Source organism: Hyperoodon ampullatus, assembly GCF_949752795.1.
Source record: "Hyperoodon ampullatus genome assembly, chromosome: 1".
Lineage (NCBI taxonomy): Eukaryota > Metazoa > Chordata > Mammalia > Artiodactyla > Ziphiidae > Hyperoodon > Hyperoodon ampullatus.
The window spans coordinates 31,184,107-31,203,512 of NC_136914.1; the positions used below are offsets into that span (position 1 = coordinate 31,184,107).

A 19,406-nucleotide genomic window follows, 5' to 3' on the forward strand; every position below is an offset into this window, starting at 1 on the left:
TCTATGACCGATGGGTTCTCCTTTTTCCGAAAGTTTGCATTGATTGAAACTTTATAAATAAGTTTTATGTTATATTGTGTTTGAATCCTCCTAATTCCAATTTGTATAAAGTAAAGCCACACTTTGGGGGGTAAGTAGGAGTGGAGGTGCAAAGCCAATCAGAACCTCAAAGAGTGGAGAGCATTTTAATTATGCAACCAGCCCTGGAAGGCTGCAAAGGTAGGAAACGTCAGTCAGTACACATCACCTCCACAGTTTAGACGGGACAAGTTTTCCTTAGTCTTCAGTCTAATATCTCTGTACAATTTTCACACTTTCTAAATGAGGAAGAGAGGGGAGCTGTTTTGTTCTTTTTCCCATAAAAAAAAAAAAAGGAATAAAAAGATGACAGAACAGGTATGTGCAGGTATGTGCCAGCTTCCCCATCCCTGCATCCAGGTGAAAGTAAGAAGGTCCTTCTTCCCTTTTAAGTCCTCTCCCTCTCCTCTCCATTCTTATTATGGAACTCACATTTCCCTACCCACCCAAACTTCTAGAATAAATTACCCATCAATGCAGAGGGGGCCTGTAATTAGGGGTAAAATAAACAGGTTCCCCCCCCACCCTATTCCGAGCCTGTCGACAAGGTAAACCTGTCCAAAGTCCCAAGTCAGTCTAGAAATGACCCCAAATTTCCCAGCCTCTGCCGGGAACATTATCCACGACCTGACTCTGCCACCTGCCTCTCCCCACTCAAAGACTGAAAATTCGTGCCGCATCCTGTTTTCTGGCAGTCTTAAACACAGCCTCAACCCAACTCATCAAAATGTAAGAAAATGCTAATGAAAGCCATCTCCAATCTTGCCTTCTCACTGCATGTTAAAATGCTTATTCTCTGCAAACCTCACACACTTGCCTTGAAAGAGTGACCTGCAAACACTCTACATGGACTATGTGAGTATTCGTGTTTCTGAAGAAAATTATTATCATCTGTCTTAAACTGTTGCAACACGTCTAATTTTTAAAAGTGTACATAAGGTATACATCATAACCCAGTGCACATTTTAAATTCAATTCCTACTTCTAAATGGGAATTAGACTAACCTGTAATTTCTCATACTGAAAAAGAGGAGGACTAATTACATACTGGTGTACCTTTTAAAATATTGAAGTTATATACGTTTTAAGTATACATGTACTAGATAAAAGCTCAAAACACTGGTGCAATTTTAAAAATTTTTATACAATTTTATCAGAATCTTATCAAATTTAAAAACTATCAACATTTTTTAGATTTACCACATCACTGAAAAATTAGCGGCGTTTCTAAAATAAAATACAGCAATTATGTCACCTGTGACATTTTAATATGCATTATATTGTATAGAACGTAAAGTAATGGCCTTATTTTAATTTGAAAAGTTATACAAATATTTCGTGTTTTCAGGCGAGGTTACTGTAATAACCAAAGATATTACATTGACAGTAGCCTTCCTCTAATGTGAATTAAATTATTGATGATCTTTTTCCTGGGCAATAAGAAAACACAACCATAACATTTCACTAGTTACTTAACCAAGTAGTTTCCAGAGATAAATGAGTTTTTCTTCCCTGACTCCAAATTCCCAGATAACCCCAAATTTGACCCAAAATTTCAAACGAGTAATGCTGAAACCGTAAATTAGTCATATATTGGCATGAAACAAATGAGCAAAGATATTATTATAGGCCTCAATTAAAATATAGAATGAAATAAAAGCATGAAATCTGGTTAAAAATCAAGCGCAAATAAGAAAATGCAAGCGAATTGTAAATTCTTTTATTTCCTTTTTGACAAAGCCTCTATTCTGACTAAAATTTTACCAGTGGTCTCCCAAAATGTTCTCACACTGGGATTCCTGAAATTTAAAGCTTTCACACCTATAGCCTTTAAAATGTAAATGTCTAATGGATTTCCCATAAAACTTTCACACAAAAAGCACTTAAACATCCATGATGTCTATCTGCCTGTCTTTCTCTCTTCATTTCTTTATGAGCAAAGCAGGTTAGTTAAGAACTGTGCTCCACTCATTCTTAAAAATACATAGTCTGCACTTTTATTCATTCTTCAAAGAAAGTGAGCAATTTATCCCTAGGTCTGCACAAATAAAGCAGCCTGTGACATCAACCAAACCACTGATAGTTTCCAAGTTGTAAGGGATTTTACTAAATCAGGGCAAAATACAAAAGAACAAGACCAAGCAAAACACATCAATATTATAAACTCATTAGTTACAATGCAAATTCACAAATGAACTGAGGTTAGTATTAGGAGACCACACACAAATTACAATACCTGAGATTTAGTGCATTCCTTTGAGCCAAAATGAAATGAGTGCCATAGAGGAGGAAAGGAAAAGATGACATTATCAGACATGCTACAGTACATCTGCCAAAATGAAGATCATGTTAAATTAGGTTAAGAATGACCATACAGCACTGGCTACATGTATGATGTCCTTTATGTTCCTTAGCCATGCACCTGAAATGCACCTGCAACCATTTAGGTCGCCTGTGAAGTAGGACCATGCACCTTTACAACAAACTTTTCACCCTGGCTCCCACCTTACTAGGGTTCTTTCAAAAGGAGTATTTCTGCTCAGAATAAGTAAATGTGACTTAGGGCTAATTTTATTGTTTTCATATGTTAAAATCATGTACTTAGGCAAAATAATAATTATATAAATAAAATTAAAACACAATTTGCATGAAAAGACAGGATTCAATATTTAGAATTATGATACTTGTTGCCCATCTGAACTCACTTAGAAAAAGTAATACCACCATGTCACATATTAGCAAACTGGTACCTGATCCATCAGTAAGCAAGTTAAATGTTTCACCCTAGTACTGAATTTTCCCTCATAAAAGTACCTGTTGACCAGGTAAGACATTTTTTAAAACCACTAAAAAAAAAGTAATCTTGAATAATTTTAAAAAAGTACACATTAAAAAAAAATCAGATTAAAAAGGGGGAGTCATGTAGGGGAGGTGGGTGAAGTATTCCATAAAGGGGGAAAACATGGGGATAGGAGAGAGAAATAATTATAAAATGACACCCCCCAACTTAAATGGGACAAATATAACTATAAAATCAAACCAATCAGCTTTAACACTAAATTTTTAGTAACCCACACTGCCGCTAAATATCCTGGTATAGAATCTGATTTGGAAAAATAATTCCAAAGCAGAAAGAATATTAACAATATTAGTAGATTGTACCATTAATGTGTACAACTATTTTTAATCCATATTTCCTTCTTCCATGAGGCTACATCAACACTAAAAATACTACCTTCTTTTATAGACAATGGTAACAAAAAACTTTTCATAGGTTTTTTCAAGAAAATACCAAGGCTCTCCAGCAGGCAAACAAAGCTGACTTTATGATGAGCAAAAAGCAACCCTTTCCAAATGAGCTCAATAAAATGATTCAACTATGAAATTCATGTTAAATTAAAATTGTGCATGGGCCGTGAGAGGAGTGGGCAGAGAGCTGGTGGTCAAAACTGCTTAAATATTCAAATACAAAGGGCTCTCAGAAATAGAACACATGAAGTGCGGGTATAAAATGCATCCCTTCAAGTTACCAGAAAATTAAGTACATAGTTTTAAGTCTATATACATTTTCCCATGCAGTTTGCATTTATACTTATTTGCAAAAAGAAAGACGAGGATACGGAAGACAAACAAATAAGAAATGTAAAATAGTTGTCTTTTACCTATTTTTATTTTTTCATATTTTTATTTTAAAATTAATTTCACAAATGAGTGCTCATTTAATGGTACTATAAGTATAGATAAACCATATGTGACCTTATTATGACATATGGAAGAATTCAAGTTACTTTCTTCTTGAAAACGGAAATCCTCAAATATATTTGCCACCATTCTGGGTGGGCCACCAGGGGACATGGACACAGCGCAGCTGAGCAGAGAGAGATGAGTGAGAAAAATAAGGCTCCCAAACTGACTACGCTGGGGTCTTGTACAAATCACTCATTATCTGTGCCTCGGTTTCCTCAAACATAAAAAGTAGTTTCTTCACCTAATATTTATGAAATAAATGACAATCAAGTGGTGAAAGCATTAAAGAGGACCTCTGAACCTATTAGAAATGCTTCAGACCATCTTTACACTGGGATTTACAGAAGCATCATTTCAAATTATGTTCTCACTTCATCATATTAAAAACAAAAAATTCTCAGATAATATTCTCACAATGGTATGAAAATAATAGGTAATTTTTAAATATCTAACTTTTGAATAAAAAACAGGTATGATACCCATCACTGGGGACGGTGAGGGAAAGGGCAAAATTTTAGATTAAGATAAGAACCTAAAAATATCCCAGTTACAACTGTACATGCTGATCACAAAGCTGATCGTCAGAGACCATGTTAAGAAATAAAAAGGCTAAACAATGCCTTTTGATATCTTACTTCAATGCTCCTTAAACTATTCATATTATGTGTGTTTCCAGAAAAATCTGCACTTTGAATAAGTATACCCCAGAAAGGAATTATTCATCAAAAAACAGAAAATGTATGTCTTTTCACAAAACTCCCAACAAAAAGCTATAAAGATAAATATAATTATTATACTTGTATAACTTACCGTATGATAGCCTCTAGGCAAAGGTGGTTTGCCCACAGGATAAGGATCCACAGTATCAATAATGGTTTGTCTTTCCCCTTTCTGGTTGATTTTTCTAAATCTCCTTCGAGACTGTCGATGAGAAGCTTGACGCTGAAAATATTCTTCATTTTCATCCATATAGTCTACCTGAAATAAAATCCCCCAAGATTTCATTTCTTCAAACACCATGTTCCATATTAAGATTAGATGCAGAATAAAACTTACAGATAGTCCACATTCATTCATTGTGCAAAGACATTTGTAGACAAACTATCTCGACAGACTTCAAATGTTTTTGAACTTCTCTGGAACTAACTGGCTCTGAGTAACTTTTTTTTGTAAAAGAAAAGAAGCATTTTCAGTTCCACTTAGGACAATATGGGTAACTCCTGAATTTCCTGCAGTCTCAAAGGGAAGGATATGTTCAGTAGTCTTTGTACTGATTTATTAATGAAAGATCTCACAGGATATATCACCATGCATTATGAAAGCAACTGCCCCATTGTCTTAACTAAAGCACAGAAACTCTCATGAAGTAAATCTGTTTTTAAAAAAAAAAAAAAACACAACCCAAATCCCATATGACTCAGACACGGCTACTGGCAGAATGACTTTGGTAGATTACTTAAGGGCTTCTCTTCCTACTTTCATTCTACGGATTCAGTTTCTTTTATTATAAATAGCATTGTTCTCAAAAACTAATTTCCTCATTTTAAACATTTAGAAAGTGATGAATGGACTAACAAGAAAAGTTACATTCAGTTAATCCTCATCACACTTACATAATGTATTGCTCACAAAAGCATATTTAGATCCTAAGATGGTTCTCACACTGACAAACCTAGTAATTAACATCATATGGACAAGGACAAAATCCTCAAGGAATTTTGAAGATCAAAAATCCTTCAGATCAATACAAAATAGCAGTAAGAGAGACCAAAATCTCGAGGAAATATCTAAAATGCTTTTCAAGACCTGTGGCTGGAAAGCCCGACGTATCTGCCTACATTTTTCCACTCCTAAATCTTTACTCACCACCATGCCACTTTCTCACTTAACAGTAAATTTTGGGAAATTTTACCAAAAGTTTTCACTAGCTTTGATGAGGAAGTTCCCATTTCTGACAAATTCCTCTCCTCCATCATAGGGAAAAAACCTACATCTCCTCTGAAAACAGACGTATAGGCATCTACCAAATATTTTATTAAATATGGATAAAAAGCCTCCACCATCATCTATTTTAGGCCATCATTTATTCAAAAAGTTTCTCTGCCCAGATAGATGCTGGCTGGGAAATATTATGCACATCAGCCAACTGAATGTCTCTACTGGGCACTCCCTCCAATCTTATCTTATTTTTGTTGCTGATTTTTTTAAGGGGTACATAGTGTCCCATCTTAAAATCATTTTTATATAGTAAGGAAGAATGTGACAGGCTTTACTTAAAGCATCACTAAAAATAATTATGTTGCTAATATCTCTTCTAACGTTATTTTTTTTGCATATGTCTTACCTTAATATATTTTTAAAATCATACTATTCAATTAAAAAGAGATAAAAATCTCAACAGAGTATTTAACTAGCATAAAAGTCCTCCACATTTCTTTCAATTAGATAAAGGAAGTGAACTGATTTCCTTATGTCAATTGTTGCCTGAATACATATCACTGTGTCTCATTTAAAGTATCTCACTCATTCCAACCAATATTTGGAAAGCTAAAATCCTGCAATTCCAAGATTCTCCCCAAGTTTAAATTAAATGGCATTTTCATAGACTGATTTATAAAGTTTAAACACCAAACATTTAGGTACATGACCCTTTTAAACTTTCTTTTTCATTATTTGAATCCCATAAATAATTATAATGATTATGAACTAAAACTCAAAAAGTTATGAAATAAATATACCTAAAGTTATGAAATATATAATACATTATAAGTAGTTTGTGAAAATACTTTTATTTCATAACTTTTTTTAAGGGAAAAAAGTCTTCACAGAAGTATTCTTACCACAATCATTTCAGAAGGCTCTAACACAATGCATTCACAGCCACGCCTAAAGCTTCCTGCAGAACGCTTGCCAAAACTAGAAAGAAAAAAAAGATTTAAGAAATACAAATTATGAATTTAAGCTAACCCTTCAGATGAATAAAAACAAGGAAGAAAACAACTATAAAAAATATACACTGAAGAAAGAGAACTATCTCAAACCATTATTTACACAGAATGACAAGGAACCATTCAAATTTTTAAATCTCAGATATATTTTTCTGGAAAATTCCAATATAATGTTTTTGAATTCATAATGTAAGTAATGAAGAATCATTATGAATGTGTTTTGGGTTAGGCCGTTAGAAACCACTCCCAGTTAGGTGAAGATTTAGAATATTCTAACAGGGGTGGGAATTGGATCAATGGCAAACTATAAAAATATCCAAAGTATAAAATGCATATAATCCTCTTCTATAACTTAACTTGCTTAAGTTAAACATTTCTTTCATTTAACAATGTAGTTATTTTTCTAAATTTTCAAATCAACTTATTCAAAATCAGTTTAAGGAAAAGGTATTCAACTCAGGGCTTTCAGCTACACAGTGACTTAAGTGGACATGCATTCCCAAAGCCCCTTTCCGCGTGAAAACTGAACTGCCGACTTCAGACACGGCACCTCTGCCCCATCTGTGGAAATACCCACCTAACACTAGAGCAGATTTATTTTCTCTGGCATAGCTATATGCCAACTAGAGCCACGAAGAGTTCTAGGTAGTCATGACTTGTTCTGCTAACGTACCACCTACCGCTGCTCATTCACTACTCCAAAAGGCCTCCCTTCCCTCCAGTCGACATCTTAGTACCCATTTTTTTTCTGGCCACACCGTGCAGCATGGGGGATCTTAATTTCCCAACCAGGGATCGAACCCGCAGCCCCTGCAGTGGAAACGCGGAGGTACAGAGTCTTAACCACTGGGCTGCCAGGGAAGTCCCAGTAACCATTTTTAATAACCTACTTTTGAGAAAAATATGAGGAAAAAATGCTTCCAAAGAGCTATTTTATTGAGCATTTTTTTCCCAAATCAAGTAGACATCTGAGCGGCTCCTATGGACATTCTCATTCCTTTTATAACTCTCTTTATGTCATGGTAGTACACAATGTTTCACGTATTAGAACCCAACTTGGATTAGGAAAAAAAAAAGTCATGTAAGATGAAGAGAACAAGAAAGTCAACGTTCTCACTCTATCAGCTTGTGACCTCTAGCAAACCAACTTGATGGTCCTCATAGTCTAAACTGTACTCATTTTTAAGGTTATCGGGTGAGCCCAGGCCATCACTGAAGTCATTTCCTGCTCCAAAATTGTTTCTATGAAAATCAAAAAGAACCATACTTAGCATATCTGAAAAATCCTTCAAAAAACATTCATATATACATATTCTCACAACCATACATATTGAAGTGCTTTTTTTAAGTGGAAAAAAATCTGACAAGAAAAATATAATAATCTTATCTTCTTTGTCATGTTATTTCACATGCAATTAAAATGACCTAAATTTTTACATATTCTCCTCTTAGTTTACAATTAAAGACCACTAAAGTTGCAGAAAATTCTCAACACACACAAAAATTTGCTTCTGGTTTTTGAAACTACCTACTTGCAATTTAAGTTTTTACAATGCAGCTTATAATTTAATGATGCACTACAAACTAAGAAATCATCTTAGTGTGTTAGTAAAATATGTAGCAGGTTTCATGCCATCATTGCCCATTGAATCCTGTTATAGGACTAGGTAAAAACATATATTGTATGTTTAAGTTTTATCACTAAATAAAATAGCATTAAAATCTAAAGAAAATCATGTGACTCTAAGTTTTTTCGTATTTTATTAAATTACAGAACCAGACAAGCTTCATAATCATAATGATTGAGTGGTTTTCCTTTTTTAAAATTTCATGTAGTAAAAAAAAAAATCAAACGTCTATAATGCATACAATGTTCAGATAACAACTTAATAAAAAATAAAAACTGCTAGAATTGAGTTGCTCACAAATTTTAGCAACAAAAGTAGTGACATCAACACGAATAAACTATGTGGTATTTATTTATTTTATGCCTAATTCTAGTACCAACCACTCCCTACTCCAGAATTAAGGCTGTAAAACCCCTTCCCAGTCAGACATTAGTTCAACAGAACTTTATGGCTGAGAAGATATTCACGTATTTAGTTGCACTAACACTATTACTTTAGGGATGAAAAGTGTGCATCCCCTAAGATGTGCTACAAAAAATATCTCTATGCCTTTTGCCAAGTGAGCTGCACTAAAATCTAACAAAACTCTCTTTGAAGCCCCAAAAGACTCAGGTTCTACTGACCATCACAAAGATGTGAACCATAGGAGAAATAATAGACTCTTGTCAGGTTAATTCTTTGAATACACTGAGGGGGAAAAGGCAAATGCACAGAGAACCCACTCCAGCAAGGGAGAATAAGTTATTTCATTTATCCAAAAATCCATTGTTTCGAACACAGCCAAGAACCCAGAAGGAAGGAGTGGCCTCAAAAGAGCTAAAGCGCAAGTCATGAATGCACTCGCTGGGGCCTAATGACAAGGTCCCTTGGCTCTATGGCAGAGAGGAGTTACTCTTAGCTTACAAAACAGAAGCTGTAAGGTAGAAATGGTCAGGGAGGAATGAAAAACGTCACCTAGAAACACATTCAGCCCACAAAATACTTCTGCTTCTACTCTCTGATTCTTTGAAACAATAAATATAGAAACAAAAGTAAGTAAACACCATTATTTACTAAGTTTTAAAAAATCTCTGACCAAGTTCTATATAAATAAACTGTTTTAAAAATACAGTCCTGGACTCAATGCTCTGTGGTGACCTAAATGGGAAGGAAATCCAAAAAGGAGGGGCTATATGTATACGTATAGCTGATTCACTTTGCTGTACAGTAGAAACTAACACAACACTGTACAGCAACTACACTCCAAGAAAAAGAAAAAGAAATAAATACATTAAAAAATTTTAAAAATACAGTCCTGGAAAACTCTAGAGATAAAAAAGGTAACCAGATAGAGACATACAGCAGGTAAGATCTCCCACAGATGATATTAAGTCCAAATTTTAAAAATATTTTAGATGATTTAGTAGGAAGAAATGGAGAGAAATCCTCAGGTTTACAAATGACACAGAGACGTTTAGATAGTAAAGCACAAAACAAAGCCAGTAAGAATAAAGTACAAGCCATTTTTATAAAGTTTTATGTGCATAAAAAAAGCAGTAAGGACCCAACCTGCACAAGGAAATATTCTATGTGAAAAGTGATCAAATGCACAAAGTATTAAGATAAGGTTAAACAGCAAAGAGTTCTCATGTTTCAGTTAAAAGTCAAATGAAAACTAGAAGTCTTTCAAGGCATTAGCACAGTAAACTGCTAACATAATAAATAACAAATAATAAACAGAGATACACCTCAAAAGGATGGACACACTAGGAGAAATTAAAAATGAAAATTACTATACATACCCTTACAGAAAACCACATAAATCTACAATAGAGCACTGCCCTAGAAAAGTTTCTAAGGGGAAAAACACAGAGCTAAAAAGTTTCCAACAAAAAAATTAAGGGTATCCAAAGGGCTTTCTGTAAAACCAGAGGCACAAATTAAAAGAACACTTCATTCAATCTTATTAATAGCAGCTGAAAGTTGGTATCATTTAAATTTCTAAAATCATGACTTAAGGAATTATAGAAATGATACAGATTAAATAAGAACTTGGTTAACTTAAAAGGTACACCTACAATCCTTGAGGGTTTTAAGAAAAGTCAGAAATAGATAAAGATTGTTCCAAAGCCATTTGCCTAAATTCTCCTCCAAATGTTCCTTGGTGCCACTGTCAGAAATGAAGTTAGTCCTATCAAATGCATTCTTTTTTATTATTAAGTCTTATAAGAGACTACACAAAGTGATCTACAAATTTGATGCAATTCCCATCAAAATCCCCCCAAAAATATTTTTTGCAGAAATGGAAAAACCAATCTTCACATTCATATGAAATTGCAAGGGGCCCTAATTAGCCAAAACAATCTTGAAAAACAACAAAGTTACTGAACTCACACTTCTAATTTCAAAACTTACTACAAAGCTGCAGTAATCAAACCAGTGTGGTACTGGCATAAGGACAGACACATATGGACCAATGAAATAAAACTGAGAACCCAGAAATAAATCCATATCTATGGTTAATTTTGACAAAGGTCAAGTTCATTCAGTGGGGGAAGAATAGTCTCTTTAACAAATGTGCTGAGACAACTGTATTTCCACATGAAAAAGAATGAAGTTGGACCCCTACCTCTCATGACATACAAAAATTAACTGAAAACAGATCACTGACTAAATAAAAGAGCCCAAAACCATAAAACTCTTGGTGGGGGGGGGAAGGGATAAATCACCATTACCTTGGATTTGACAATGGACCCAGAAATGACACCAAAAGCACCAGCAGCAAAAGGAAAAATAAATAAACTGAACTTCATCAAAACTGAAAACTTTGGTGCACTGAAGGACATTATCAAGAAACTGAAAAGATAATCTACAGGAGAAAATATTTGCAAATCATATATCTGAGAAGGGTTTAATATCCAGAATACATGAAGAACTCCTACAGCTCAACAACAAAAAGACAACCCAATTAACAAATAGGCAAAGGACTTGAATAGACCTTTCTCCAAAGAAGATATATGTATCAACATCCTTAGTTATTAGGGAAAAGTAAATCAAAGCCCACAACGAAGCTACTCACCCAAGTTGCCCACTCTCCCCCCCAAGGGTGCTTAATAAATCCTTGCTGTGCTTTCTCAAAATAAAAACAAAAAACAAAACAAACAAACAAAAAGACAACAAAAAACACAACCAGATATGATATCACACCTGATACTAGATGTGAATGAGATATTAGGATGGCTATAATTTTTTTAAAAATGCAAAGAATGCAAAAAATGTTGAAGAGGATCTAGAGAAGCTGGAACCCTTGAATTTTGCTGTTGGGAATGTAAGATGGTGCCGTCACTGTGGAAAAGAATTTGGCACGTCCTCAAAAAGTTAAACACAGAATTAATATAAGACCCAGCAATTCTACTCCTAGATAAATACCCAAAAGTATCAAAAACATGGACCCAAACAGATATTTCACTGCAGCATTATTTGCAACAGCCAAAAGGTGAAAATAACACAAATGTCAACTGATGAGTGGATAAACAAAATGTGATATATACGATGGAATATTATCCAGCAATAAAAAGGACTGAAGTTCTCATATATGTTATAACATGGATAAGCCTTGAAAGCATTATGCTAAGTGCAATAATCAGTCACAAAATGACAAATATTGTAAGATTCCACTTATATGAAATATCTAGAATAGGTAAATTCATAAAGACAGAAAGTAGACCTGAGGTTTCCAGGGCTTAGGGAAATGCAAAGTTACAAAGTTTCTGTTTGGAGCTATGAAACGTAAGTTGTGGAAATAGGTAGTGATGATGGTTGCACAACAGTGTGATTGCAATTAATGCCACTGAATCCTACACTTTAAATGGTTAAAATGGCATATTTTACGTTATACATACACATGCGCATATCCACATTTTTTTTAAGTATATAAGAGAAACTTAACAAGAAGATTTGTGTGTTTGTTTGTTTTAGTGGTTTTGAGTATTTTGGCAAAATTCAGGACTTGAATAAGAAAAAGTAGCAACTCCACTTTACCAAACAAGAACCAACCTTAGGGGCAAAGGAAGAGTTAAGTTTGATGACTGAGCTATACCACTGATTAACTTGAAACCAATCTTTTTCTACACTAATTTAGCAATGAAGTGATAGAGGTCATGGGTGAAAGAACTAGGAAGATACAAAGAGATGGTAAACAAATGTTAATGAAATATCTGAAATCAGTTTTTTTTAATTTTTATTTTATATTGGAGTATAGTTGATTTACAATGTTGTGTTAGTTTCAGGTGTACAGCCAAATGATTCAGTCATACATATACATGTACCTATTCTTTTTCAAACTCTTTTCCCATTTAGGTTATTACAGAATATTGACCAGAGTTCCCTGTGCTATACAGTAGGTCCTTGTTGGTTATCCATTTTATATATAGCAGTGTGAATGTGTCAATACCAAACTCCCAGTCTATCCCTCCCACCCACCCTTCCCCCCTGGTAACCTGAAATCAGTTTTGAAGAGTCAATTATGCCTACATTTTCCTCTCACCCAGCATTATCCCATTTTTTATTTTATCCCTGGTCATAAATTAGGGAGTCTCCCTGCCCCGCGTCCACATACATATGGAGAGAGAGGGAGAAAGAGAGAGAGATGCACACACACATACAATTTTGCTTCCTATTCCTCTTCCAAATACTCACTGGACACGTACTCCAGAATCAACATGAACTATGTAATCAATACAGAGCTTACAAGAAACTCACTAAATATAGCCCCTATTCTTAAATAGTTTGTATTCCATGGAAGATGACTACACAGAAAGTTGTGATAACGGGCAGAACAGCAAGTGCCATGAGTTTAATAAAAAAGAATGTCATCTTTGCTGCTTACAATGCATCTCAAAAACAAAATGCGCTTCTTGAATGTCAGAGCTGAGAAAAAACTTGAAGATCATATAGTACAGGGTCTCTTGGCATTTTTTTTCTCCAGCTTCACACCTGAAAGTATGTCAGAGTCCAATGTGCTACATCAAAGGTCCTCAAATATTTCTGTTTAGGAAAAGGCCCCCAAGTGCTTATAATATGTATGACCCACCATCCTCCTCTTCCCATGAGAACTGTCCCTCCAGTTCAATTTTCATTGCGTGAGTGGAGAAACTAAGCCAACCTACCTAAGAGGAGGTTGAAAGAGATGCCCCAAATTACCATCAGACTCCATCACCCAGGGTTCTGGGATCCCACACTGACCTGACCCTTCCTCTGACTTTCTGCTATAGCCCTTTTCCACACTCAATAATATAAGAACTCTGGTCTTTGGTAAGCTTGCCATGTACAAGGAATAATTCCCAGACCTCCTCAGGAATATCGCTAGAGTGCATCTCTTATACCAGTAAACCATAAACCCAGTGACAAGTGGGGAACAGAGCTTTGTGGAAAGGTGGATTCTCAGAGGCTTGCTCACTCATTGGCTAGCTGAGTGAAAAAGACAAGTCAGCTGTTGTCATTCAGAAGGCAACTCGAATTCAGCAAAATTACAAATGACCATCAAGAGCTTGAGGGTTACCCTGGGAGACTCAAAGATTTAAATGTCAAATCTATAAAAACCAAACCTCTTCAGGCAGCTGCTGCCAGAAATTCAACCACTAGCACATCTGCCCCTTTGCAATGGCACTCATAATACGATGTACCAAGATAAACAAAGATATTTTTAAAATTTAAACTCAATGTTTAAAGTGACACCGCTTTTTTTAACTTTGAATTTAAACTTAAAAAAAAATTATCCCTGTCTTCTGGTAATTTCAGTCTTTCTATGTACACGGGCATTTACATATAAGATACAAATATGAAAAAATATATATAATAACTGTCTTTCAAAAAAATATGTAGGTAACAGTTATCAATGAGACTAGGTCTGAATACTTAAAAACCTGTTAGCCCTTTCTCTACTTGATGCCAGCCTTTCACAAAAGGCCAGAAAGTTAGAAAGAGATAGAGAGAAATGGAGAAGTATGGTATGTGTGTTTTAAGAATGCTGATAGGCTTCGGATTCTACAAGGTGTGCACATGTAATGACTATAGTCTTTAAATCCTTCTAAATTGTTTTGTAAAAGTATGGTGTATAGCTTGGCTTTCAACTAGTAACCTCAATGTAATTTCACAATGTCCTGATAATCTTACACTAAACAACCAAAGGTGACAACTAAAAGTGATGCAGACTCACTTTGCATCAACCTATTGGTTCTCTGCGCTATTTAAAAAAAAAAAAAAAAAAGGTTAAACTCACAGCAAACGATTAATGAAAAGACTCCCTGCAGCGTTAACAAGCAGAGTATTACTAAATGCTCATATTCCCTCAGTAAAACTAATTGAGGAATGGTTGCTCCAAAGACAGTTTAACAATCCAGATTTTCACTCCCATTAAGTTATTTTAACGGAACAAATTAAGAATTACAAATTGTTCCTAAAAGTGAAATAAACTAAGTTTAATATTTTTACAGGTGCAAAATGGAATGACTTGATAGTACCCAAAATATGCAGACAAAAAATTTACTGAAAGTAATTAGTTTTCTACATAATGTAAAATAGAGAAAAACGTTAACAGCCTGATAAACTTTCTTTCAAGTTCAAGGCTCACAACAAGAAAGCACCAATGCCTGCAAATATAAAGTCTTACCTAGTTTTCATAAATACCCACAGGCTGTGATTCACCGGACAGGGTTTTGCAGGCTTCTTCTGAGGGAAGGCCATCCTGTCCTGCGTTCCTGGGACCACATTTTCCCCATCCAAGTTGAGTCATGAGCACTTGCTGTGAGTGTGAGTTTCCACGAAAGGCAGTCGCTAAGCACGGAAGCCTCTTCCGTCAGTGGCCCTAAGCTTGCCCTTTGTATGGGCCTCCGCATTCCTGTGGTACGTCAGAACTGCCCAGTGGAATGCAACTCCTCAGTATTGGAATGTAAACTTTTTCATGTCAGGCTACATCCAGAGAGGGAATACACAGCAATCAAACCGTGACTACACTGGTAGGCAATCGTAATTTACAAAATGATTGAAAACGTGATTCTCCGAGATATCAATTTTTCATATCTTCATTTCTAGGAAATGATAAGCAGTTACTAAAACCTAAAAAATGTCTGGCCTGATGCTCCTAAACCAAAACCAATTCATTTATTTAGGACTTACAAAAAATACTCACAGGACACTGTCTTCAGATAGCAGAATAGCAATACACATTAAGAAAAAAAAAAAATCTAACAAGTAACTGCTGATGCAATCAATTCCATTCTCAAAAATCAGTAGACTCTACAGGAATACATTTAACAGAAGAGGACAGTGGCTTTAAAGACATCATAAAAATGCATTTAATCTTTTAAAAATATTTTGTCCTCACTCATTAGTTTAACAAGCAAAAAAAAAGTAACAGCTATTTAAAACAAAAACATACACACACCAAGTACACATAGAAGCTGTGTGTGTGAACAGGCTATTTCAGAACTATTTGGGAGAACTAAACAGACAGTTTCTTTCAAGCCTCATTTAGAAGTATTCTAACAGTCATCACCCTGCACAGACGAACAGAGGTTTGCTCCTCTACACAGCGAATCTCCACATTTTAACCTTCGCTTATAAAAACAGAGCACAGGAAAAAAAAATGACAAGCGAAGCCTCAGAGCTATGTTTCCCGCCCCCCCGTTCATTCCTCAGTAGCCTGTGATCTAAGTAACTACAGAAGTACTAGCCATCTGATACTTATGCTGTTAACATTTCAATCCCTTAAAACAAATCTAACCTGCACTGGCTTCGATATCTTTGAAGCAGCGGCAATAGTGCTGCTTCGCTGTAGAGGAGTTGGGTGTCTGCAGCCTCGAGCCCGCCCCATGGCCCCTGTGTTTTCTCCGGCTGAGTCCACGCGGCTGCAGCCTGTGCTCGGGAGCCCACATTCCTCCTGATGGCCAATTTCCTGCTTCGGTGACCCACCCACCCTCCGGGCTGCAGCTCTGAGTTACGCATGTCGTGCGGGCACTGTTTCCGCATACCAGCCTCATGACCTCAGCGGCAGCCTGACAGACACTCTTTATCAATTTCTATTCATTATCCACTCTCCTAAGTCAAGGGCACGTAGGGAAATCTGCCATGTCTGCTCTCCTCTGAGCCTTCAAGGTCAAACGCCTAGGTGGGCTCGGCAATGCAATTTTGTTATTAAAATTTACCCGAGCTCTACTACACACACGGCTCTCCACCACCAGAGGGATGCTGAACTGTGCACCTGGCTGGAATGATTACCATGGAAAAGACGAGCATAAATTTATATCAAAACAACATGGGAAAAGTTGAAAGAGGCTCCTTTTGCTCTTATTTTTCCCTTCTAGAGAAAAAAGGTGGCTCTTACCTCAGCTGTACGGGGGTGAAGGGAGCAAGCAGTTTTTGTCTCTTGCCACAATCTAAGCAGCAAAGGACAGTAGTGTGATGATGACTACACTTTGGTGGTGTCTATGTCCTCGTGACCAACTGCTGGAGAACAGCTCAGCTAAACTGATGTGCTGCTATCAGTCTACTCAGTGGCACAAACAGGTCTCTGCTGATCACAGTCCTTTGTACACAGATGGCAGCTGATCAGTTTGTATAAAAGTTATGGTCCATAACAGCTTTCCCATCAGCTTCTGGACACGTGCCTTATCCAAAATGCCTTTGTTAAATCTTCCCCATTTCATTGTGCAAAGCACACCGTGGATGAGCTGAAGAGGCAAGGAAGCTCAGATCTGAGGTCTTATTTTAAAATAACCTGATTTTTGGACTTCCCTGGTGGCGCAGTGGTTAAGAATCCACCTGCCAATGTAGGGGACACGGGTTCAAGCCCTGGTCTGGGAAGATCTCACATGCCACGGAGCAACTAAGCCCATGCGCCACAACTACTGAGCCTGCGCTCTAGAGCCCACGAGCCACAACTACTGAGCCTGCATGCCACAACTACTGAGCCCGTGCTCCACAACAAGAGAAGCCCAGTTCGGTCAAACCTTTCATGTTATCTCCTAACCATCTTTATTGCCAAATACAAGGACTCTAAACAAGGTTTTTTCTACTTTTTGTTCCACAAGCACATTCTTAGAAAAGTTCAAACATACTTCTCAGGCTTGAGAGGTTATCAGGCAGCTCTTCTCCATTTATTTGAAGGACAATAATTACTCTGTACTCTGACATAAATAACCAAAAGAAAATCTCTGCTTTAGCCACAATGATGCTTCCATACACAAAATTAACTATATATATATATATTTATATATAAAATATAACTATATATACTATAAACTACATATAACTATATAAAGTAACTATATACAAAATTAACATACAAAAGTTTACTTAATATGTCAATATTACCTCAATTCTTTTTAAAGTTCACTTAAATAGGATAATGATTATAAAACCTTGAAGACCCTATTTATTCTTTTTTCCAAAAAATTTTCCAAATTATTTCCAAAATTATGTATTAGTTAAAATACATAATTTTTCCAAAATTATGTATTAGTTAAAATCCAAGATGAGGTGACAAAGTGGTAAATTGAAATGGTCTCAAAATTCTGAATAAGAATTTATTATTATTATTATAGACTATATAAACTACCATGGCAGCAGAAAACCCCTGATATACATACATACATACTTATATACATTCTGGATATGATTTAGACTGATGAAAGAAAATAGTTTTCCTATTTGTAAAACTGAATTAAGTATGAATGCTTAATGGTGGTTTTCTAACTGCACCCTAATTAACCAAAAAATAGTAATAAAAATAAAATACAGGAAAGTGTTGGACAGATTTTGGCCATTGCCCTAATTTTAAAAATTATCTGAAAATGTTTAAGAAATAACAAAGTTATCTAATGAAACCGAGGCTCTAAGCAGTTTACAGCTATAAAATGTAAAGTGAGTCATCAGTAAAAGACAATGTAAAGATAATTTTTATCTTTAAATGTCTGACTCAAAAAAAAACTTTTAAAAGCAGAACTAAAAGAATCCAGTTATTTGATGTTTATGTAGATCTATATAACACATGAACATTCAATACCAGAAATTATATTTTATATTTAACTGCAAAAATATCCAACACCTATAAAGCCATAAATGTGTGGCAAAAATAAGAAATATGTAAGGAAATAAATTTTTTTAATATTTTGAACTTACAGTTCAATATTCTAATCAGTAATAAATATTAAGCTGGCAGCTTTTAAACCCACATTATATTTAATTAAATTCTAACATAAAAAAGGCAGTGATATACATGTCTAAGCTATTATTTCACTTTATTTAAACTATTTCTTAATTCTTGAAGTACTTTTAAAGAATTTTTAGTACATCTAAAAAATAAAGTGGGGTTCATAGTACAGAATAAATTCATTTTCTTTAACATTCAAATATATGACTGGTGTTATCTATTATATATAACATGTACCTATATATTATATATGTAATTTTATAGTCATAGTAATTTTATAGTCAATGTAAAATAAAATAGAAGATCCCTGAACTACGGTTAATTGGAAATTTTATTTTAATACACATTCCAGTTTTACCAAGTATAATTTGCTTCTTCTATGAATCTCTCTCTTAGTGACAGCTTTACTCTCGTCATTTTCTGTCTGTGTCCCCAGTACTGAAAGTATATTTCTTTAAACAAAACCCAATTTAGTTGCTATGTATTTTAAGACACACTTTGAATTCATATAGGTGAAACAGTAATTCACACACCCCTCCAAACCAACCCTTCCCCAAAATAAGTGTGCACACACAAGGGTTGGGAGTTCCTTTACGCTTAGCAGCAGACAAACAATTCCAACATTTTACAGAGAAAAACAAGACTGTATTTCATTGACGCAAGCATGTCAGACTTGAAAACCTTTATGAAATATAATATTTACTTTGCAAGAGAAATCCAAACATCACTGCAAATACGGACTTCTAGGGTGAAATCACACACTCAGTTATACGAGGACCATAGATGACCAAACTCCCCGACTGAAGACTTCAAGCA

General features: G+C 35.3%; 1 protein-coding gene across 1 annotated transcript in view; it reads right to left on the bottom strand.

Moving 5' to 3' along the window:
- The window catches only part of RAPGEF2 (Rap guanine nucleotide exchange factor 2), a gene marked incomplete at both ends in the record, with an annotated part of 245,323 nt that overhangs the window by 111,652 nt on the left and 114,265 nt on the right, over positions 1–19,406 (bottom strand). The window contains 3 exons of the mRNA XM_079727404.1: positions 2,315–2,332; positions 4,636–4,803; positions 6,666–6,741. Of these exons, the coding sequence (XP_079583530.1) occupies positions 2,315–2,332; positions 4,636–4,803; positions 6,666–6,741 (262 nt within the window). The remainder of the gene's footprint in view (positions 1–2,314; positions 2,333–4,635; positions 4,804–6,665; positions 6,742–19,406) is intronic.